This window comes from Hippocampus comes, unplaced genomic scaffold (genome assembly GCF_001891065.2).
Source record: "Hippocampus comes isolate QL1 unplaced genomic scaffold, H_comes_QL1_v1.1 scaffold147, whole genome shotgun sequence".
Classification (NCBI taxonomy): Eukaryota; Metazoa; Chordata; class Actinopteri; order Syngnathiformes; family Syngnathidae; genus Hippocampus; species Hippocampus comes.
In genome coordinates, this window is record NW_017805009.1 from 1,899,300 (window position 1) to 1,916,738 (window position 17,439).

General features: G+C 42.2%; 1 protein-coding gene across 4 annotated transcripts in view; it reads left to right on the plus strand.

Annotated features, from left to right (window-relative positions):
* Positions 1–17,439, plus strand: part of ncor2 (nuclear receptor corepressor 2) — a 111,174-nt gene that overhangs the window by 81,744 nt on the left and 11,991 nt on the right. For 3 of the 4 annotated variants that reach the window (XM_019862775.1, XM_019862777.1, XM_019862779.1), the window contains 11 exons: positions 3,906–4,048; positions 4,162–4,300; positions 8,125–8,554; positions 9,754–9,874; positions 10,306–10,567; positions 11,196–11,360; positions 11,477–11,613; positions 12,553–12,652; positions 12,791–12,895; positions 13,583–13,674; positions 16,745–16,895. In XM_019862775.1, the coding sequence (XP_019718334.1) occupies positions 3,906–4,048; positions 4,162–4,300; positions 8,125–8,554; positions 9,754–9,874; positions 10,306–10,567; positions 11,196–11,360; positions 11,477–11,613; positions 12,553–12,652; positions 12,791–12,895; positions 13,583–13,674; positions 16,745–16,895 (1,845 nt within the window). The remainder of the gene's footprint in view (positions 1–3,905; positions 4,049–4,161; positions 4,301–8,124; positions 8,555–9,753; positions 9,875–10,305; positions 10,568–11,195; positions 11,361–11,476; positions 11,614–12,552; positions 12,653–12,790; positions 12,896–13,582; positions 13,675–16,744; positions 16,896–17,439) is intronic. The other variant, XM_019862778.1, reaches the window with a different exon arrangement.

The window sequence follows — 17,439 nt, forward strand, 5'->3', positions numbered from 1 at the left end:
CGACGTGGTGGTGTTGTGCCACAGTGGTGGACTGGGGCTGCCGCTCTTTCTAGCAATTTCCTTTCTCTGGGTCAAGGCAGCCTTTCTTATCATGGTGGCTGTAAAGGCTGGCCCTTTTAGTTAACCTTTGCAAAATTGCTGCAGTCATTAACCTGCCTTTATTATCTCTTGACAGAAGATTACCTAGCAGCCCATGGCTGATTCACAGAGGCCTCTGATACTGTGCCCACACTTGTACTGTGTGTGTTGTGCAAAGTACATGATCCTCCTTGGTTTCTAATTCTTCACTCTTAGAAAGGGATTCCCCACAGAACAGAAATACCAGTTTGACAAGTTTGCTGATATGACTGTGTATTTTAATCTAGACATAATTACTTTTTGAAATGAGTAATCTGTGTTGCATACATTAAAATGTTGATGCATAATGAGGATTTCGGTCAGATGCGTGGCTTTGTGTTACTTTTAAGTTTTCCTTCTGAGTAATTAAATACATCCTTCCTTTTAATAATAGTAGAAATGGTGCCATTATCTCCTGCCGAATATGACCACTGCGGCCTCTTGGCTACATGTGCATCGGCCTAAGCAATCAGGTTGTTTATTTGTACATAATTTGTCTGTTAAGGGGTTATTTTTCAATATCTGGCACGGCTTGTCTTGAACACAGGACTGTGTAGTAATCCTACTTAATGTCTTCAATTCCATTCTCCTGTGGTGGGATTAGTGGGGTGTTCCATCCCAAAGGATTAGCCTGGCAGTTCATTGGATGCAGGGCTTCTATCAAGTGCTTATGAAACCACTGAGCACCAGCGATAGCAGCCAGAGCTGAAGGACTAGTCGGCACATTTTTCTGAAATTCCAACAGACCTTCTCCTGACGAAACGCAGCTCACCCCTCTAAGCAGCTCACCCTCCTAAATACAGGAGAGTATAGGTCCAGTTTCTTTAACCCCCCTCCCCCCCAGCCCCATCCAGTATTGTCCAGCGATATCAATGTGCTCACTGCTCTCTCTGACAGGTTCTTGACGTGTTTTTATTCAAGAGTCTTAGTATAAGTCCACATGCTTCAAGTGTTCTTCCCCTTTACTCAAATAGAAAGTGACATTGATGTCCCAGGTCATTTTAATTTTCCCCTGCTTTCCAGGATAATATTGCAACTTGTCTTCATTCCTGCTGAAAGATCCGTCGTTCAGACAAGAGTTGGCTGATTTTTAAATCCACTAGCTCAATCTCTTTGTGTGGAACAGTGTGTTAGATGTCTTGTAAAGGTTGTATCACTTGAATCATGATCCAAGTTGTGTGTTTGCCTGTGCACACTTCTTGGCTAGCATTCAAGTAAGTGCAGTAATCTGTAAGGCTTTGTCAGAGTGTAGGCAGGCACCTGGATAAATGCCTCTGCTCCACTTGCTGTAAGAACCCACATAAAGGAGCTGCAGGTAGAAAACCGCATATCATCTTTCTTTTCCACTGTTGCTCGGACTTTGCTTCTCTCCCTGTCCACTGTTCGGTTTGGGAGATGGCACCAGCCCAAGTTGGCAAGAGGTGTGGAAGATTTGGCAAGTGAGGGACCCCCCCCCCACTCTCCCCACTTGCTCCCCCTCCTTACTCTGTTTTATTATAGACTGGAGAGGTCACATTCAAGATGAAAAGCAGGTCAGTCAGGAAAAATGTGAAAGCCTTTATGCTTTCTCATGGTATCAACATCAACTCTGTTTCCTCCCCTGTCCCCCCCCCATCTTTCTCTTTTTGCTTACTCTCCACTTCTTTATCCCCTGCGCAGTCTCCATTCTTTCTCTCTCTCGCCCTCTCGCTCTTTCACCCTCTCACTCTCTCTCCTTACTCCCCCCCTTCCTCTCTCCTCCCTCTGTGTTTACACTTGGACTGCCTGAGTGTGTGTTTCTGTCTGTGTGTTAAAGTATTAACAGGAGAAAGAGCGAGAGGGCTCGAGTTTGTGTGTACTCACGCATTTGTGTGTGCACTGGTCGATGGTGCCTGCTGGCAAAGTGAGGTAGGGGGAGGGATAGGCTGACAGAGAGAGGGAGGGGGAAGAGAGAGAGATAGAGGAAAGATCAGATGAGAGAGAGAGAGAGAGAGAGAGAGAAGTAGAGAGTGAGTGAGCAAGCAAGCACAGAGACAGCCTCATCGTGCCACTTTCCTGTGGAAGTCTTCCTCGACGGCCGCCATTGAAGAGAGACTCAGCAGAAGAACAAAGCTGCAATTACTGAAGCACACGGAATAGCAGAGAGATGGGGAGAGACCAAGAGCATGTGCTGTTTTGGAGCATGTCAACCTGACCCCAGCTCAAGCATCAAGCCAGCTGGAAGTAAGAGTGGAGAGATTGAGCTGTTTTCATCTGTGCTCCGGATTTGGAGGCTCAGTGTTGAAGAGCATTCCAGGCTCTGCCTCTACAGATCAGACAGTCTGGTCGTGTGATCCAGAAGGACCACAAGACGACGGCTGGTGTTACAGGCATGTGACACAGTGACAACCACGTTATGGCTACATCAGCTATTGATTGGCCTTCTCTGGGTGGTGCTTAAGGCCTTTCAGGGTCCTGATTGGATGCGAGGCAACCACCTGCTTCAGTTTTGCTGCTGCTGATTCGATGTTTGATCCACGTGTCTCCCTTGCCTCTAAGGGTTGGAGTCAACTGCAGCTACTTGGGAATGCGCTTTGTACACTCGGATAAAAGGATTAATCTAGGTATTGATATTTGTCTTTATTTTTCAGTCTGAGTAATTGCTTTCTTAAAACTTAGAATTTATGGAATGCTTTCATAGGTTGTCTAAAATGGTGACTGACTTGCATGAGGCATCATTAAAGGCGTTACTGGTTATCTTCCTGTCTTTTGGAAGGAGAACATACAGTACAGATCGGCTGTTTTGTTCCTCTTGCTTTTATAGCAATGTCTTCAGTCATGGTTTTACCACTTAAAGCTCAACAGGTTGCAGACAGTTTTAATATGAAGACATTTCAACTGTTGCTGTAGCTTGTTCAGTGTTGTCATTAATATTTTCTTACACAATAGTGTTCTTAAACTTGCTAGATGTTGCACTGCTTTGTATGTAGCTGATTAGATTTTCGTAGACTTGTCTAAATCACTGCTTGACGGGTATATATGTCAATTGTATGCATTGTAACTGGATGAGCAGTGGATGAGATTTTTTAAGTATGAAAATTACCCTAATATCAAAGAGTGTCTTCTTGTTGGCTTCACGCTTGTTCTCAGAGAGAGAGTACCCTGCAAGGCACAGGAAACAAGTGGGTGGTGTAGGTTAAGCCTCTTAGAGCGCACGCTGAAGGGGAACCACCACGGTGAAGTCGACACTATCTGTCTTTGGCCCTTTCTTTCACAAACATGCTGACCGCTCCCTAAAACAATTCTTTGAACACATGTGATATGCGAATTTCTTAACCGCTTTTTCTATCCTTCTCCTGTCTGGCGGTTGGACATCAACTCTTGTGAAAGGCACAATCATGTGGTTGACTGAGTAAAGGACCAGGGTTACTTGGAACTGGGTCACATCAAAGTTAGTCAGAATATATAACGCAGTGTGACCTCAGTGAGGGAGAGTGAGTGATGTCATTGACATAAGAGGTGGTTGAGCTGCCATATTACGACTCTCCTTACCATTTCTGTGGTTTTGCCAATGCTCCGCTTATCCATGGTGTCTGTGACACTGACGGATCAAGTCCTAGTTGTCCTCCGGTTGAGAAAGGACAGCTATTAAGAAACGCTCATTGCGGATAATTAACTATCATTTGACAGACTTTTCTTTCAAGTGTTAACCATACATACATTAGAATTTTTACAAGGCTACTCGAACATTTTAATTTTTTTTAAACTGCATTTAGGGCGGTGACAAGAATGTTGCCCTGAATTTAAACTTCACTTGGTCATTGTTGCAGGTCTTCTTCAGTATGGTAGGAACTGGTCTGCCATTGCCAAGATGGTGGGATCAAAAACTGTGTCACAGTGTAAGAATTTCTATTTCAACTACAAGAAGAGGCAAAAACTGGATGAGATTTTGCAGCAACATAAAATGAAATCGGTAAGCAAAAAAAAAAAAAAAAAGCCTGGCAGATATTTCCTCACAGAGATCACAAAGTTGTGTCCTATTTGGTGTTATTGAAATTGATTTTTGTGTGTTGGATCTTAACATAGGAGAAGGAGCGAAAGGCTCGCCGCAGGGGTAAAACCCTTCAAAATGAAGAGACCACTGCCCAGTTCACTGCAGAGGAAGAAGAGTTGGAAGGCTCAGGGGCTAGTGGCAATGAAGAGGAGGCACCTGAAGATGGAGAAGGTAGTCTGATTTGAAAGAACTACTAAAGATATTCTAGCTATTGTGGCACAATTTCCCAAAAATGACAGTGTTTCAAAACGTTGAGTCTGGTGGTATGGCCACTTCAATCTGAGTACAACATACAAAGAATTTGCAGAAGTTTTGGGCAACGTTTTTGTTTGACATCCCTGATTAAAAAAATCTGGGCCAAAAACACCAACTTAGTCACTTCTCAAGGTTCTCCTCCACCCTTTTGTTTCATCTTCTATTCAGGCAACCCCTTTTCCGATTGGCTGATATGTTTCAGTTAAAAATATCCACCAGTTGCTCATACAGGCCGGAATTTCAAGATGTCAACAGGTCAAAATCACTGTGATGCTTCAAATGTTGACACTTGCCCTTAAAATTTGACTTAACTAGTGCAAATAGAAGATTGCTGGTGAGAAGAGCAATTTGGGCAGTAGAAGAGGTCATGTACTTCAGCAGTCAATTGTTTATTTATGAATGTGTTTGCTGTGGGGGATTTTTGAGGCATTTGATGTGCTCATTCCATCTTTTTTTGTTTGTTTGTTTTTGTTTTGAGTCGGGAATTCCACAAAAATTCTTTGGTTTTTGGTGAATGTTAACAGTAGGCATTGATTGCTTTTTTACCTGAGAGAGAGAGAGAGAGAGAGAGAGAGAGAGAGAGAGAGAGAGAGAGAGAGAGAGACTTTTAATCCAGAGTGTCCCCCGCCTCTTTTCCAAAGTCAGCTCCAGCTCAGCCGTGACCCTCCTGAGGACAAAGGGAACAGAATATATATGGGTGGCTGAATAATGTTCTGCAAAGGAGTTGTGCCATTGCAGAGAGGCCCGCATTGAATTCAACTTCCATTATCTTACTTCATGGTCCTGGTCACAGTAAATTAGATGTGACAGAATCAACAGCACCTATGTTGGCTGCAGCAAAGTATTGTAGGACATTTGATTTTACTTTTATTGCTTCAAAATACAGTATGACTCATCAACAATCTATTTTCATACAATCAATCAATTATTATCCCTAGTATAGCTGCAGTGCCATAAAAAAAGTATTCATACCCCTTGAACTGTTATACATTGTGTGACCTTAACAATCTTTCCATCCATCCATCCATTTTCAACACTGCTTATCCTGAAGAGGGTTGTGGGGTGGGAGTGCTGGAGGCTATCCCATCTGACTTCCGGCAGAAGGCAGACGACACCCTGGACTGGTTGCCACTTAGTCGCAAGGCATATATAGAAACAAACATTCACACCCACATCCACACCATCCCTGAGTGGGAACCGATCCCATGCTGCCAACACACAAGTCTGGCGAGTGTACCACTACACCAGAGGCGGCGCACTGTCACAATCCCTAATAATCCCAAACTTGAATTTATTTTGTTGAGATTTTAACAGCAACATGTAGACCAAGAAGTCGCGAAATAGGTTAGGGATAAAGTTAAAGACGTTTAAAGCAGGATTAGTTTATTCAAAAAATATGTCAGACTTTGAAAATCTTAGACTACGCCTTTCACCCAATCCACTGCAAACATCACCAGCTACCTACCTACACTGACAGAGAAAGCGATGAGAACACTCGTCAGCGAATCAGCCCATGGTCACTTTGGAGGAGCTGCTAAAAATCCACAACTCAGGTGGGAGAATCTGTCCACTGGACAACTATAAATCATGCAATCCACAAGTGTGGCCTTTATGGTAGAGTGACAAGAAGAAAGCCACTGTTGCAAGAAAGGTATAAAAGTCCCGTTTTGCATTTGCGCAAGCCATGTAGGGAGTACTGTAAACACCCGGAAGAAGGTGCTTTTGCTAGATGAACCCAAAGATTTATTTATTTATTTTTTTGCCAAAATGCAAAGCACGATGTCTGGCAGGAAATTAAGACTGCTCATTCACACTGTGAAACATATTGGAAGCAACAACGTGCTGTGGGGATGTTTTTCTCTAGCAGGGCCAGAAAGCTGGTCAGAGTTAATGGGAAGAAGCAAGACACTGATGCTAGACATTAAGCCGGAGCTATAATGGATTTGTTCAGATCAAAGAATATTCACATTTTAGAATGGGTAGAAAGTCTAGACCTAAATCCCATTGAGCATCTGTGGTAAGACTTGAACAGATGCACTCCATCCAATCTGGCCGAGTTTGAGCTATTTTGCAAAGAAGAGCGGGCACAATTTTCAGTGTCTAGATGTACAAAGCTGGTAGAGATGAACTACAAGGACTTGCCAGCTTTAATTGCAGCGACCTTTGGCTCTTCAAAGTACTGATGCAACGGGAGTCAATACAAATGCATCCTACATTTTTCAGATTTTTATATGCTAAAAAAATGATAATGCCACTTTTTGATGGTTGATCACATAAAATCTCAATAAAAATGTTTGTGGTTATAAGGTGGCAAATTGTGAAAGTATTTAAGGGATATCTACTTTTTCAAGGCACTGTGTACTGGTATATTATTCTAGATTGAATTATGACCTCTGTCACTCAATAACGAGTAGAGCTGCGTCATTCTTAATTTTCTGGACACTACTTTTTTTTTTTTTTTGCCCACATGAAATCTTTCATCCTCCTCATAAAGCTTAATTGTCCCCCTTTGTCCTCCAGCGAGGCAAGTATACTTTTCTTATTAGAATACATGAGATTGTTCGCTCGATGCCCAGTTTGTTTTGTGTCAATGTGGAAACAGCAGCTTTTGCCACATGCTGCTCACGTTGCACTGACAACATGTGCAGACTTCTTATATCATGCCAGGTTTGCTATATAGTTAATGTGTGTTGAAGTAATGACATACACTGCCACACGTGGTGGTAGAACAGCACGGTGGGCGACTGGTTAGCACATCTGCCTCACAGTGCAAAGGTGGGTGCAGGGTTCGAGTCCAGCTCCGGCCTTCCTGTGTGGAGTTTGCATGTTCTATCTTTACCTGTGTGGGTTTTCTCTGGGTACTCCTGTTTCCTCCCATATTTCAAAAACTTGAATGGCAGGTTAATGGAACACTTTAAACTATCCTTAGGTGTGATTGTGAGTGTCTATGTGTGCCATGCCATTGGCTGGCAACCAGTTCAAGGTGTCCTCCCCGCCTACTGCCCAAAGACAGCTGGGATGGGCTCCAGCACGCCTGTGACCCGTGCGAGGATAAGCGGATTAGAAAATGGTTGGATGGACAGTTAAGATACTTACCGGTAGTAGTGCTCCGATCAAACAACCACTGATTGTGATTAACCGATTTCCGTGGAACAGTGCATGATCAACATATGTCGATCAATGACTTTAATTGCTGATCACAAAAAACCTGCAGATCGTACTTCACAGCCTGCACCCAACCAGAGACTCGTCTGTGTGCAGTGTAGTGTTCTCTGATCAATCCATTGTCATGGATTGATCAGATCAAACTGATCAAACTGTCATTTGAAATAATGTCCTGTTTTTAATAAGTATGGTAATTTGGATAGAATGTTTTTTTCCATAATCTGCTTCATTCATTTTCCTAATCTAATTCATCAAATAATCAATTTGCAGCTACTCCCTGTGAGCGGTATTGGAATCGGTTTCGGCCGATCTCACTAGTGGATGATCAATATCAGAACCAGCAGAATAAAACCTTGATTGGAACACCCCTTACTTACCGGTAATAGATTTTAATGGGTGGCACTACGTGTTATTTTTTTCCTGTGGGGGAAAATTGAGGCCTCTATCTGAACTATGGCATTTATGTATTCAAGTGGATGACAAACTCCATCTGAGGCCACAATTTGAAAAAAAAGTGTAAATTTTCTTGATTTTGTATCATAGCATCTCTCTCACAAGGCTTTGCCTTCTACTAGGTGGTGCCAACAACAGCTCGGACACAGAGAGTTTGCCATCACCACATTCAGCTGATGATACCAAGGCCAAGGAAGAGGGTTCGAATAAGTCAAAGGCTGGCGGTAATACTGGGGAGAAAGAGGTAGCTGGCGCAGACGCAGAGCAGGCTGCAGATGGGAAACCTCCCGTAAAAGAAGATGCAGAAGTCTCCATCAAGCAGGAGATAAAGACCGAAACAGGGGAGCCAAACAAGGAGCTGACCCACCCATCACCCAGTGGTGATGCCACAGACAAGAAACCTTCTACAGCAGAGGCTGACGATGTCAAGAACTGTCCTAAGAGCTCAAAGAAGGACCATGGGGCCAAAGTAGGCTCCCATGGGGACAGCGACTCCAGTGCCACTTGCAGTGCTGATGAAGTGGAAGAGACAGACAACACAGAAAAGAACAGGTGAAAATGCACAAGTTTTTAGAGTGTGTGTGTGTGTGTGTGTGTGTGTGTGTGTGTGTGTGTGTGTGTGTGTTTTCACTTGTTCTATTTGGTCTGTCTGTCACTTTTTACGAAGTAAAGTAGTCCCTCATTTATCTCAGGGGTTACATTCCAAAAACAAGTAGCGGCAATAGGCAAAAGCCGCAAAGTAGAGGTTGACTTTTGTGTGGTGTGGTGAAGGGGAATTTATGTCTCTACGAAGCCGTTACGAACCCCCACACACAGTTCATACCCTTCTAAACACTAAATACATTGAACTTTTAAAATGCAAAACGAAGAATAAATACCAAGCTTCTGATTATGGGCTGCACCCTAAAAGAGGACGAGGACGATGAAACTTTTTTTTTCTTTTTATCTTAAAATGGCTGACCTTAAGCAGTGTCCCACATCACATTCTAGCCAAAGGTCCTGTTCAGCTGAATTAAAATGTTGTGCAAACTGAAAAGTAGTTGCCATGACTGCTTCTTCTTTGGTGTTGACATCTTTTTTTATTCTTCTTTTAAACAAGAGAACGAATAATATATTCTGGGATGCAGCCCAGATGTATGCTTCGAGCGCGCACAGATTCACTATGACCATTCAGAAACTCAGAGCGTTATCCAAATGAATGTGCTGTTCGGTTCTTGAGAGTGCACCAAAGACTGAATTCTAGTGTGCGCTTTAGGCACTCCAACTGGAGACACAGTGCACCAGTGCGTCGGGCAGTCTAGATGGAAACAGTTCAAGCATGAATTGCTGATTGGTTAAGAACATAAATAAGACTGTGTTCTGAAATTAACGGGAAGGGAGTGCTCTCTGCCTCTCCGAGCACACTCGCTGAGAGTAGTGCATGGGTGTGAGAGTGAAATTTGAAACAAATTTCCCATCAAACAACCGAAATTTCTTGACTCGTCTAGTTTAGAAGGCAATAGAACCTGGAAAAACGGTAAAACTGAAATAGATGTAGTTATGGTCACAAATGAAAAGACGTAATAGAGTGAAGTAGCGAGGGAACACTGTGTATACAAATTGTGCAGCTGCAGTTTATATTGTAGTTATACAGGTACAGTTCTGTGTTGCAATATTGTTTTCTATGAATATGCATCCGTCACTTGTTTCTAAGTCAAAGACAAAACGGAAACCCCGCTAATATTTTTATATTCTTCTAAATATCTTTGTAGAATGACTTCTCCCCGTCCAAGCCTACTGAACTACACTCATGATGGGGTCATCTCATCCCCTCTGCAAAAGCCCATGGACCTTAAACAGCTCAAACAGCGGGCTGCTGCCATACCACCGATTGTGAGTCACTCATTCTCCAAACTCCGCTTTCGTGTCTGTGGCCTTCCTTCACTTCAGTCTTTCAGTCTCATATTTAAATTACTGATCAAGTACTGAAAATCATTAGTTTTAATAATGCGCAAATAAAATGGTTGCATAAACCTGTGCATAACATCTAGCAAAAAATATGAACTTTTATAAGCTTGAAAATGTATCTTTAAACGACTTGAATTTTTATTTGATTATTTTGAAAAGTTGCATAACCTTGAGCAGGTGCTATTTTGTGCTCTCTTTGTAGAGATAAAAGTAGCTTGTAGTAGAACATCATCGTCATCAGACACTGCATAGAGTTGCTAATCATACTGTATGTTGAAAAAAATGGAGGATTTACGCATTGTTAGCAAGATCATACATAATATAAAGCATTTAATTCCCTCTCGTCCTGTGTGTAGATACCAGAAGCGTCAGTCCAAGGCAGTCAGTGGAGTGGGGGCACCAAGGCTGTATTGCCCCCCCATGCTTTGGCACTGTACCAGCAGCAGATCACCATGGCTCATGGGGAGTCATCTCAGGAGGTCAAACAACCGCAGCAGCTTTCAGGCCAGCCAGGCAAACAGCAGCCTTATTCCCAGCAAACAGAAAGAGACAGGGAGGCTCCCTATAGCAGCAGCCCTCGCATCCGCCCACGCAGCCCGTCCACTGGTGACAAGGATGGTACGCCTCTTTTATTGCGGACTGGATAATTAATGTTTAACTTCTAATGGTGCTAAGCAGCGTGAGATTTTTGGTGAACGAATTGATAGGAAACACACACGTCACAATACTTTTTTTGGCTAATTTATGTACAGCTGTACTGTATTTCTTTACATGGTACATGCTGGAGTTGTCAGATCTTAAGTCCTAAATCTGGCAGATCTTAAATGCCAGAAAAGGAAAAACTGAGGTGTGCCGAGAATTATACATGATGCTTGGCAGTTTATTAAAAAAAAAAAAAAAAACTAATAGTGTTTGAATTAGTTTTTCTTTGTTGGCTACTGACCTTGAGTCTTTGCTCTCGAGTTTGTCCTCTCGTGTACTCATGTGTTTCTGGGACACTGGCAGAGAGAGCTGATAAATGATTGTGTCCCTCCTGACCCAGAAGGGACTCTCGGCTTATTTCGTGCGCTGGATCACTGTTAGCTTGTTGGCTGTGAATATCAGATCAGTCATGTCTTTGAACTGTGAACAACTGTAATAGTTTTACTGTATATTCCTTGATTTTAAAAAAAGACAAAGTCTTAAAACAGCATAAAAAAAAGAAGCAGAAATGCATGATGATCGAGAATATGTCTTGCTTTTGTAGAAAAGTTGCAGGCTTACTCTTCACATGGTGAAGTCAAGAGGCCCGCACTGGGCCCGGATGACCTAAGGTCCACTAACTTGGGTCGGCCAGTTTTGTCCCCGTTTCCCATGTCCCCAAGAGACATGACCAAGATCAGTCACGACCAGCACCTGCTCCAATTCAACTGTAAAGACTCCTCATTATCTTCTCAGGCACAATTTATGTTGTCGTTGTTTTGTATATATTAGATTGCATTGCGCTGGTTCTCTACTCATTATTTCATAATTTCATCTGCCTGTCAGCATTCCAGCAAGTGGGCCACCCAGTGCTTCCTGGTTTGCAACAGGATAGTGCCAGGCAGGCAGCAGTGAGACCCCTCATTATGCCAGAACCACCACCTCTCATTTCCTCAACCAAACCAGGGGGCTCTATCACACAGGTATATTACAACACACTTGGTTGCTCTGGAAAGTAGAAATGATTCAAATCAGGATACAGCACAGCACCTTGAGGGCCACAACCCTCCCTGTTTTAGAGGTTTCCCCTCTCCAACACACATGATTCATATGGGAAGCATCTAAAACATGCAGGATGGTGGCCCTTGTGGTCCCCAACCTTTTTTGCCCCACGGACCGGTTTCATGTCAGACAATATTTTCAGCCTTTAAGGCCGGATAGATACAACAATATAATATGATATGACCTGCATGAAAAGTGTGGTATTTTCGAAACATAATCATAAACACGAATCATGACACGAGGAACGTCCTATCTGGCCGCAACATTCTCTGGTCGCTATGGTAACGTTTAAACATACCTTCAAAATATGACACGCCGCAAATAAAAAGTGCATGAAAAATACGACTCCCCATCGCCACTTATTATGCAGAGTAGGCTTGGTGCGTGTGAATCTCCCATTGAGATAAAGCCGCATTTGAAATAAGACTCCTAATACTGTCTATTAAATGCAGCCTTCTCTTTCTTGAAAGGCTCCTAATACTGTCTATTAAATGTAGCCTTCTCTTTCTTGAAAGTCGTAGGCTCCTCTTCCGTCTCCTGGATGGGCCTTTTCCCCTTCCCGAAAAAACTTTTCAAAGACGTTTGTTTTTTTTTTTTATGCCGTAACCTACCATATGACCGAGAAGTGCGCATTCACCTGTGTCAAAAGTGACATACTGTGAACTGATATAACAGAGAATCCGGTAATTTTTCAAAAATAAAACATCTTTCAGATTCCGAGATGAATAAAATGGAAGGAATGTAAGTTATTTATTCTTTCTATACGGCCCGGCACCAAATGACCCGGCGGTTGGGAACCCCTGCTTTAAATATCTACTCAAGTATTGTGGATACTATTAGTAAAGTGAATGCTTTTCCAGGGGACTCCTGTACAGTTGCACGGCCCAGCTCATGGTTTCGAACATGGAAAAATGCCTTCTCCTCAAATGAGTTTGTCATGGATTGATCAGAGAAAAGTTGGTGAGTGAATTAATCGGGATAATCAAATAAAAGTCAGATTTTATTCTTGCCACTGACTAAATGGATAGCAAAGTCCATCTTTCAGGTAACCATCAACTTTCTTTTTGTGCTTTTACTAAATTGCTGTGCGTTTTATAGGTGGTCCATTCCCCGTGGTAAAGCAAGAACAGTTATCCCCCCGCAGCTCTTCCTTGCAAGCTGACAACCTATCGACCCAAGGCACAGCTCATGATGGTGGAAGAGGTATGTTTTGGACATATTTTTTTTAAATAATAATAATAATAATAATACTAATCGTCCAGCCTTTCTGAAGAAACCCGATTCTACGACTTTTTTTTTGGACAATATATTTTCAGAGTTTGGCTGGTCCTGTGATTCATACTCAGGTCAAACTTGTAAGTATATTAAATTAAGAGCTCGGCCTGGCACCCAAAATTCCAGTTCTTTAATAGTGTTGACTTTCTTTTAGCTTTTGGCAAATACTTATTTTGCTTCACTTCTGGTGGTAATGCACCAAAAGTATTTGCCTACCGCCAAAAGAAACAAGACAAGGACGAAGAAGAACACATGCGTTACCATCAGTGCCCACCATTCCCACCGTTAGAACTGAAAGCCGCCGAACATAAACAGAGAGTGACAAATAGTGTCTGTGCGGCGTGCAACAACATGCAGGGTACACTTTGAATAGCATGTGCAAGCATCAAGTTTGCGAGTTACGGACACTACTCTGCAGAGAACAAAAGTGAAAAAAAAATGCCTTTCTTCTGCTTAGTGCCACAGATGTCAGAAAAAATATCATGCGAAGGAGGACACAATTCAAATATGTTCATGCAGTTAATTTTTAATTGTAAGTGTTGTTGATAGTTTTAACCGCTTCTGCTGCTTTTTGTGTCAACAAGAAAGGTCTTACCTTTTTGATTTACATTTTAGCTGTTCAAGGAGGTAGTATCACGAAGGGCATCCCAGGGACCAGAATGCATCCAGATTCTTCAATCTCTTTCAGAGGCGGCTCCATTACTCAGGTGAGCTTAGATTCTTGTTTTGTCTATGGTCCTTCAAATAAGATGAGTATATAGAAAGTGATATATCACAAAAAAAAAAAAAACAAAAAAAAAACAACTGGCTTTTACCGTATTTATTTTTTTCATTTTGATTATCTTTGAATATTAAACCCACATCTTTTCTTTAGCGTATGTACAGTATATCACTTTGGACATTTTTATATAATAGATGATCGCATGGCACTACACTGGCATAGAAAGGACTCACAGATGCTTCTCATTCATGTCGCTGCTGTAGGGTGAGATGGCTCGCCTCCACGTGTGAAAAAGCATCTTTGGAGAAGAATAATTTTATTGCTAGTTGAAAATGAGATCAGACAGAAATTGGAGGTAGAAGGTGCAACGTAACATTCATATAGCCAAAATAAATGCACAATTACTTTGAATAACTTTTCTAAGACTTTTAACAGAACCATTAAGAGTGGAGCTTATTGATACTCTGGTCTTTAATAATTCAACCCCGGGGCCAGTGAAGCCCAGGGCTTGGTACCCATCCCTATATACTGATCCCTATATACAGTATACATACAGTAAATTGTGATTTAAAGCGGTGCTTAACCATATTTACAAGTTTATATATGCCAATGAATGAAATAGTAAAGCTTGCGATACACATTTTCAATAGCTGTGCGCGCCTTGCCGCATTTACTTGAATAAGAGCGAGCTCTCCATTTAAATGAATGAGAGCTCTCCAGGGCTCCAAAAGGAGGGCAAGGCACATCCCGTGGAACCTTCGGTGGTCTTGACTGCGATAAGGGCATTCTTGAGTTGCAGCCCAGAGCGTCGGCACCCCGGCCTGATGGTCATGGCCCCTTCCTCGGGAGTGGTGGCTCGGAGCCACCACCAGAGGACTTCAGGCACAGCAAGGTGACGACGACAAGCTGCCAGTGGCAGAAACTAGGAGAGGCGACCACATGAATGAGACCTCGCTCAAGTGAATGGACCCGGCGAGCATGCTTAGCGAGAGCTTTAAATTGTCAAATTTGTCAGCTGTCACGGTGCAGACTACGGCCGACCAGCTCTTTCATCCGCACCATCACTGCATATCAAATGTTTTAACACCTTACAAATCACCTCAGGCATCTGTAGCGATTGCCTCCAGTCACATTAGCACATCCTCTCCTCCCCTGTTGTCTCACGATTATCATGTTTTATAAAAGGTGGACTAAAACTGGCGACCGTGGCTGCTGGGAGCAAAGTGTAAATGTAGCTTTAAAATACAATGATTGCTCTGGTTGTCATGCTTTTTTTTTTGATACGCAACTCTGGTTGTCATGCTTTCTTTTTATACCGTCTGTGTAAATCTGTTCCAAAGCTGCCCTGCATTCATGTTCACCCGTAGAAAGACTGAGTGAACTAATTTGGAAAAACATGTCAGAATGTAACAAACATGAGGGACCCCATCACAACTTGTCAGGACGGGAGGGAATACAAAAGTGTCCGTGGTAGAGTGCAGGATGACCCGTAGTGCAACATTGATCCTCAGGGACTCAGCAGCCATCACCCCGCGCAGGGGTTACCAAAACAAGACATAACAAAACTTGAATTTGAAATTTTAAAAATTCCACAGTGCACAATATTTCGGTCTGTTGTTGCCATCGGTAAAATAGTGTAAACGTAGCTTAAGTCATATGTAAATGAACCAATATGAACCATGACAAACTACCAAATGTGTATATAGAATGTAGTACAGTATGTGCTCTATGCAAGATACTGCCCCCACTTTCCTCTCATGAGTTTGTGTTTAATGTGTATTGGTTAATAGCGTTTTGCCATAAGTGTGTTAGCTACAAGCTATATGGTGTGTGTTACGTCTGAGCTTGTAGGGAGCAACACACAGACATTCATTTTGTATCCCGATAATACAGTTGATTGGCCTTAAACGGATTCCTTCCGAAGCTATATAACATGCAGCCGTAGTGTTTGTTCTCAGAGCAGCAGAGAGGTCATAAGGCAGACCAAGTGCAGCAGCAACTAGATTTCCCAGCAGCTGTGGCATAACCACAACCCTTGACGGGTACTAGTCACCCTAGCAACAAATACATGGTGTGCTGTGTCTGTACTTATTAATTCTAACCAAACCACTGTAATGTAATACCCAACTGGCTCATTCAGTCTGTGAAGACAGATTAGCAAAGAAAAAGTTAGCGGTGCACAAGCCGTTGTCTTGTGGCAGATCAGTTATTTTCTATCATTCAAAACTTAATGTTGCCAAGATAGTTGATGTTGATAGTAAGATTTATGAAGGCTGAAAATAGGGCTGACCAATTCACAAAATTCAGATTGACGTTGCAATGTAGTAGAATGCAATATTCACATCGCAAAGGCTGCGGTTTTGAAGGCAAAAACAACCTCGGCTTCATTTCGATGGTCTTATTTATTTATTATTAATATAGTGTAATGTAAATGTATATTTGATTTACTTTTGAATTTATGTAGTGTCTGGATAAGTTCAGTGGTAAGAGGTGCTGTCCATTTTTACATATCGTTTCAAAGCGGTCAGATTTGTTTGCTTTGTTGATGTATTCGGATATAGGCTTTGCTGACTTATGTTTAGGCCGCGCTTGTTTGGCAGAATTTTGTGAAGTTGTTGGCGTGACCGCTTAAAACACTAATTTTTGAGTGCTTCTACCCTAATTGACAGAGATAGACTATCATTCATATTCATTCATGTTTCCTTTGCCTTTATTTTAGTGTAAAGCTAACCCGTAAGACCACAACATTTACAGTGTGTATAAGAAGTCTGATATTATTGTAATACAGACTTACTGATTGCTGTTTCCCCCCCCAAAAATACAAAGAAAGAGGGGAAAAAATCATCACATATTAAATTGCAATCGCAATATTGCAGGGGCTGTGGATCAATCGCAATTAGATTATTTTTTAAAATCATTCAGCCCAAGATGAAAATCAAGATTAGGTTCAGCCGACTGAATCAAATTATTATTACACATTTGAATTTCATGTCATCAGTTGAACCATCTGCTTCATGGTAAAATAATGAGTATGGGTCTTCTCACTGTGTCCACAGGGGACACCGGCTGATGTGCTGTATAAGGGAACTATAACCCGTCTGATCACAGAGGACAGTGCTAGCCGTGCTGACAGGGAGCGCGACGACGCCTTGTCGAAAGGTCATGTGGTCTATGAGGGAATAAGTGGGCACATCCTCACATATGACCGTGAGTGTTTTGTACAAACCCAACAATGTCTGTGTAAATGATATCCTAAATACTGAACGCAGTATGTGTACTGAAGAAAAATGTCAAAATGACACTTGAGTTTCAGCTCCAATTTTCATAATGCTGAATTCAAAAGTTGAAGACTTTTTGTACGTACATAAAAAGCCTGTTTCTCTCAAATATTGTTCACAAATCTGTCGAGGTCAATGTTAGTGTGCAGTAAGTCGGCATTGTAAATGAGAAACTGTTCTTAATTGCCTTGCCTGGCGCAACATTGACTTAAAAATTAACAAATATGAGAGGTTGGTGATTTTGACCTGTGAAATGTTGGTCCATTTTATTAAAGGCTGTGTGAAGTTGCTGGACATTGGCAGGAACTGGATGGAATACATTGTATCACTGTGTCCCACGCATCCAAATAAACTTAATGGCCGATATGTCCAGTTAGTATGCACACCATGCAAAAGCCTGGCCTTTTTCAGCTTCCAGGAAATTACTGCTCCTTGCAACATGGCGGCGTGCATTATCATGCTATAACATGAAG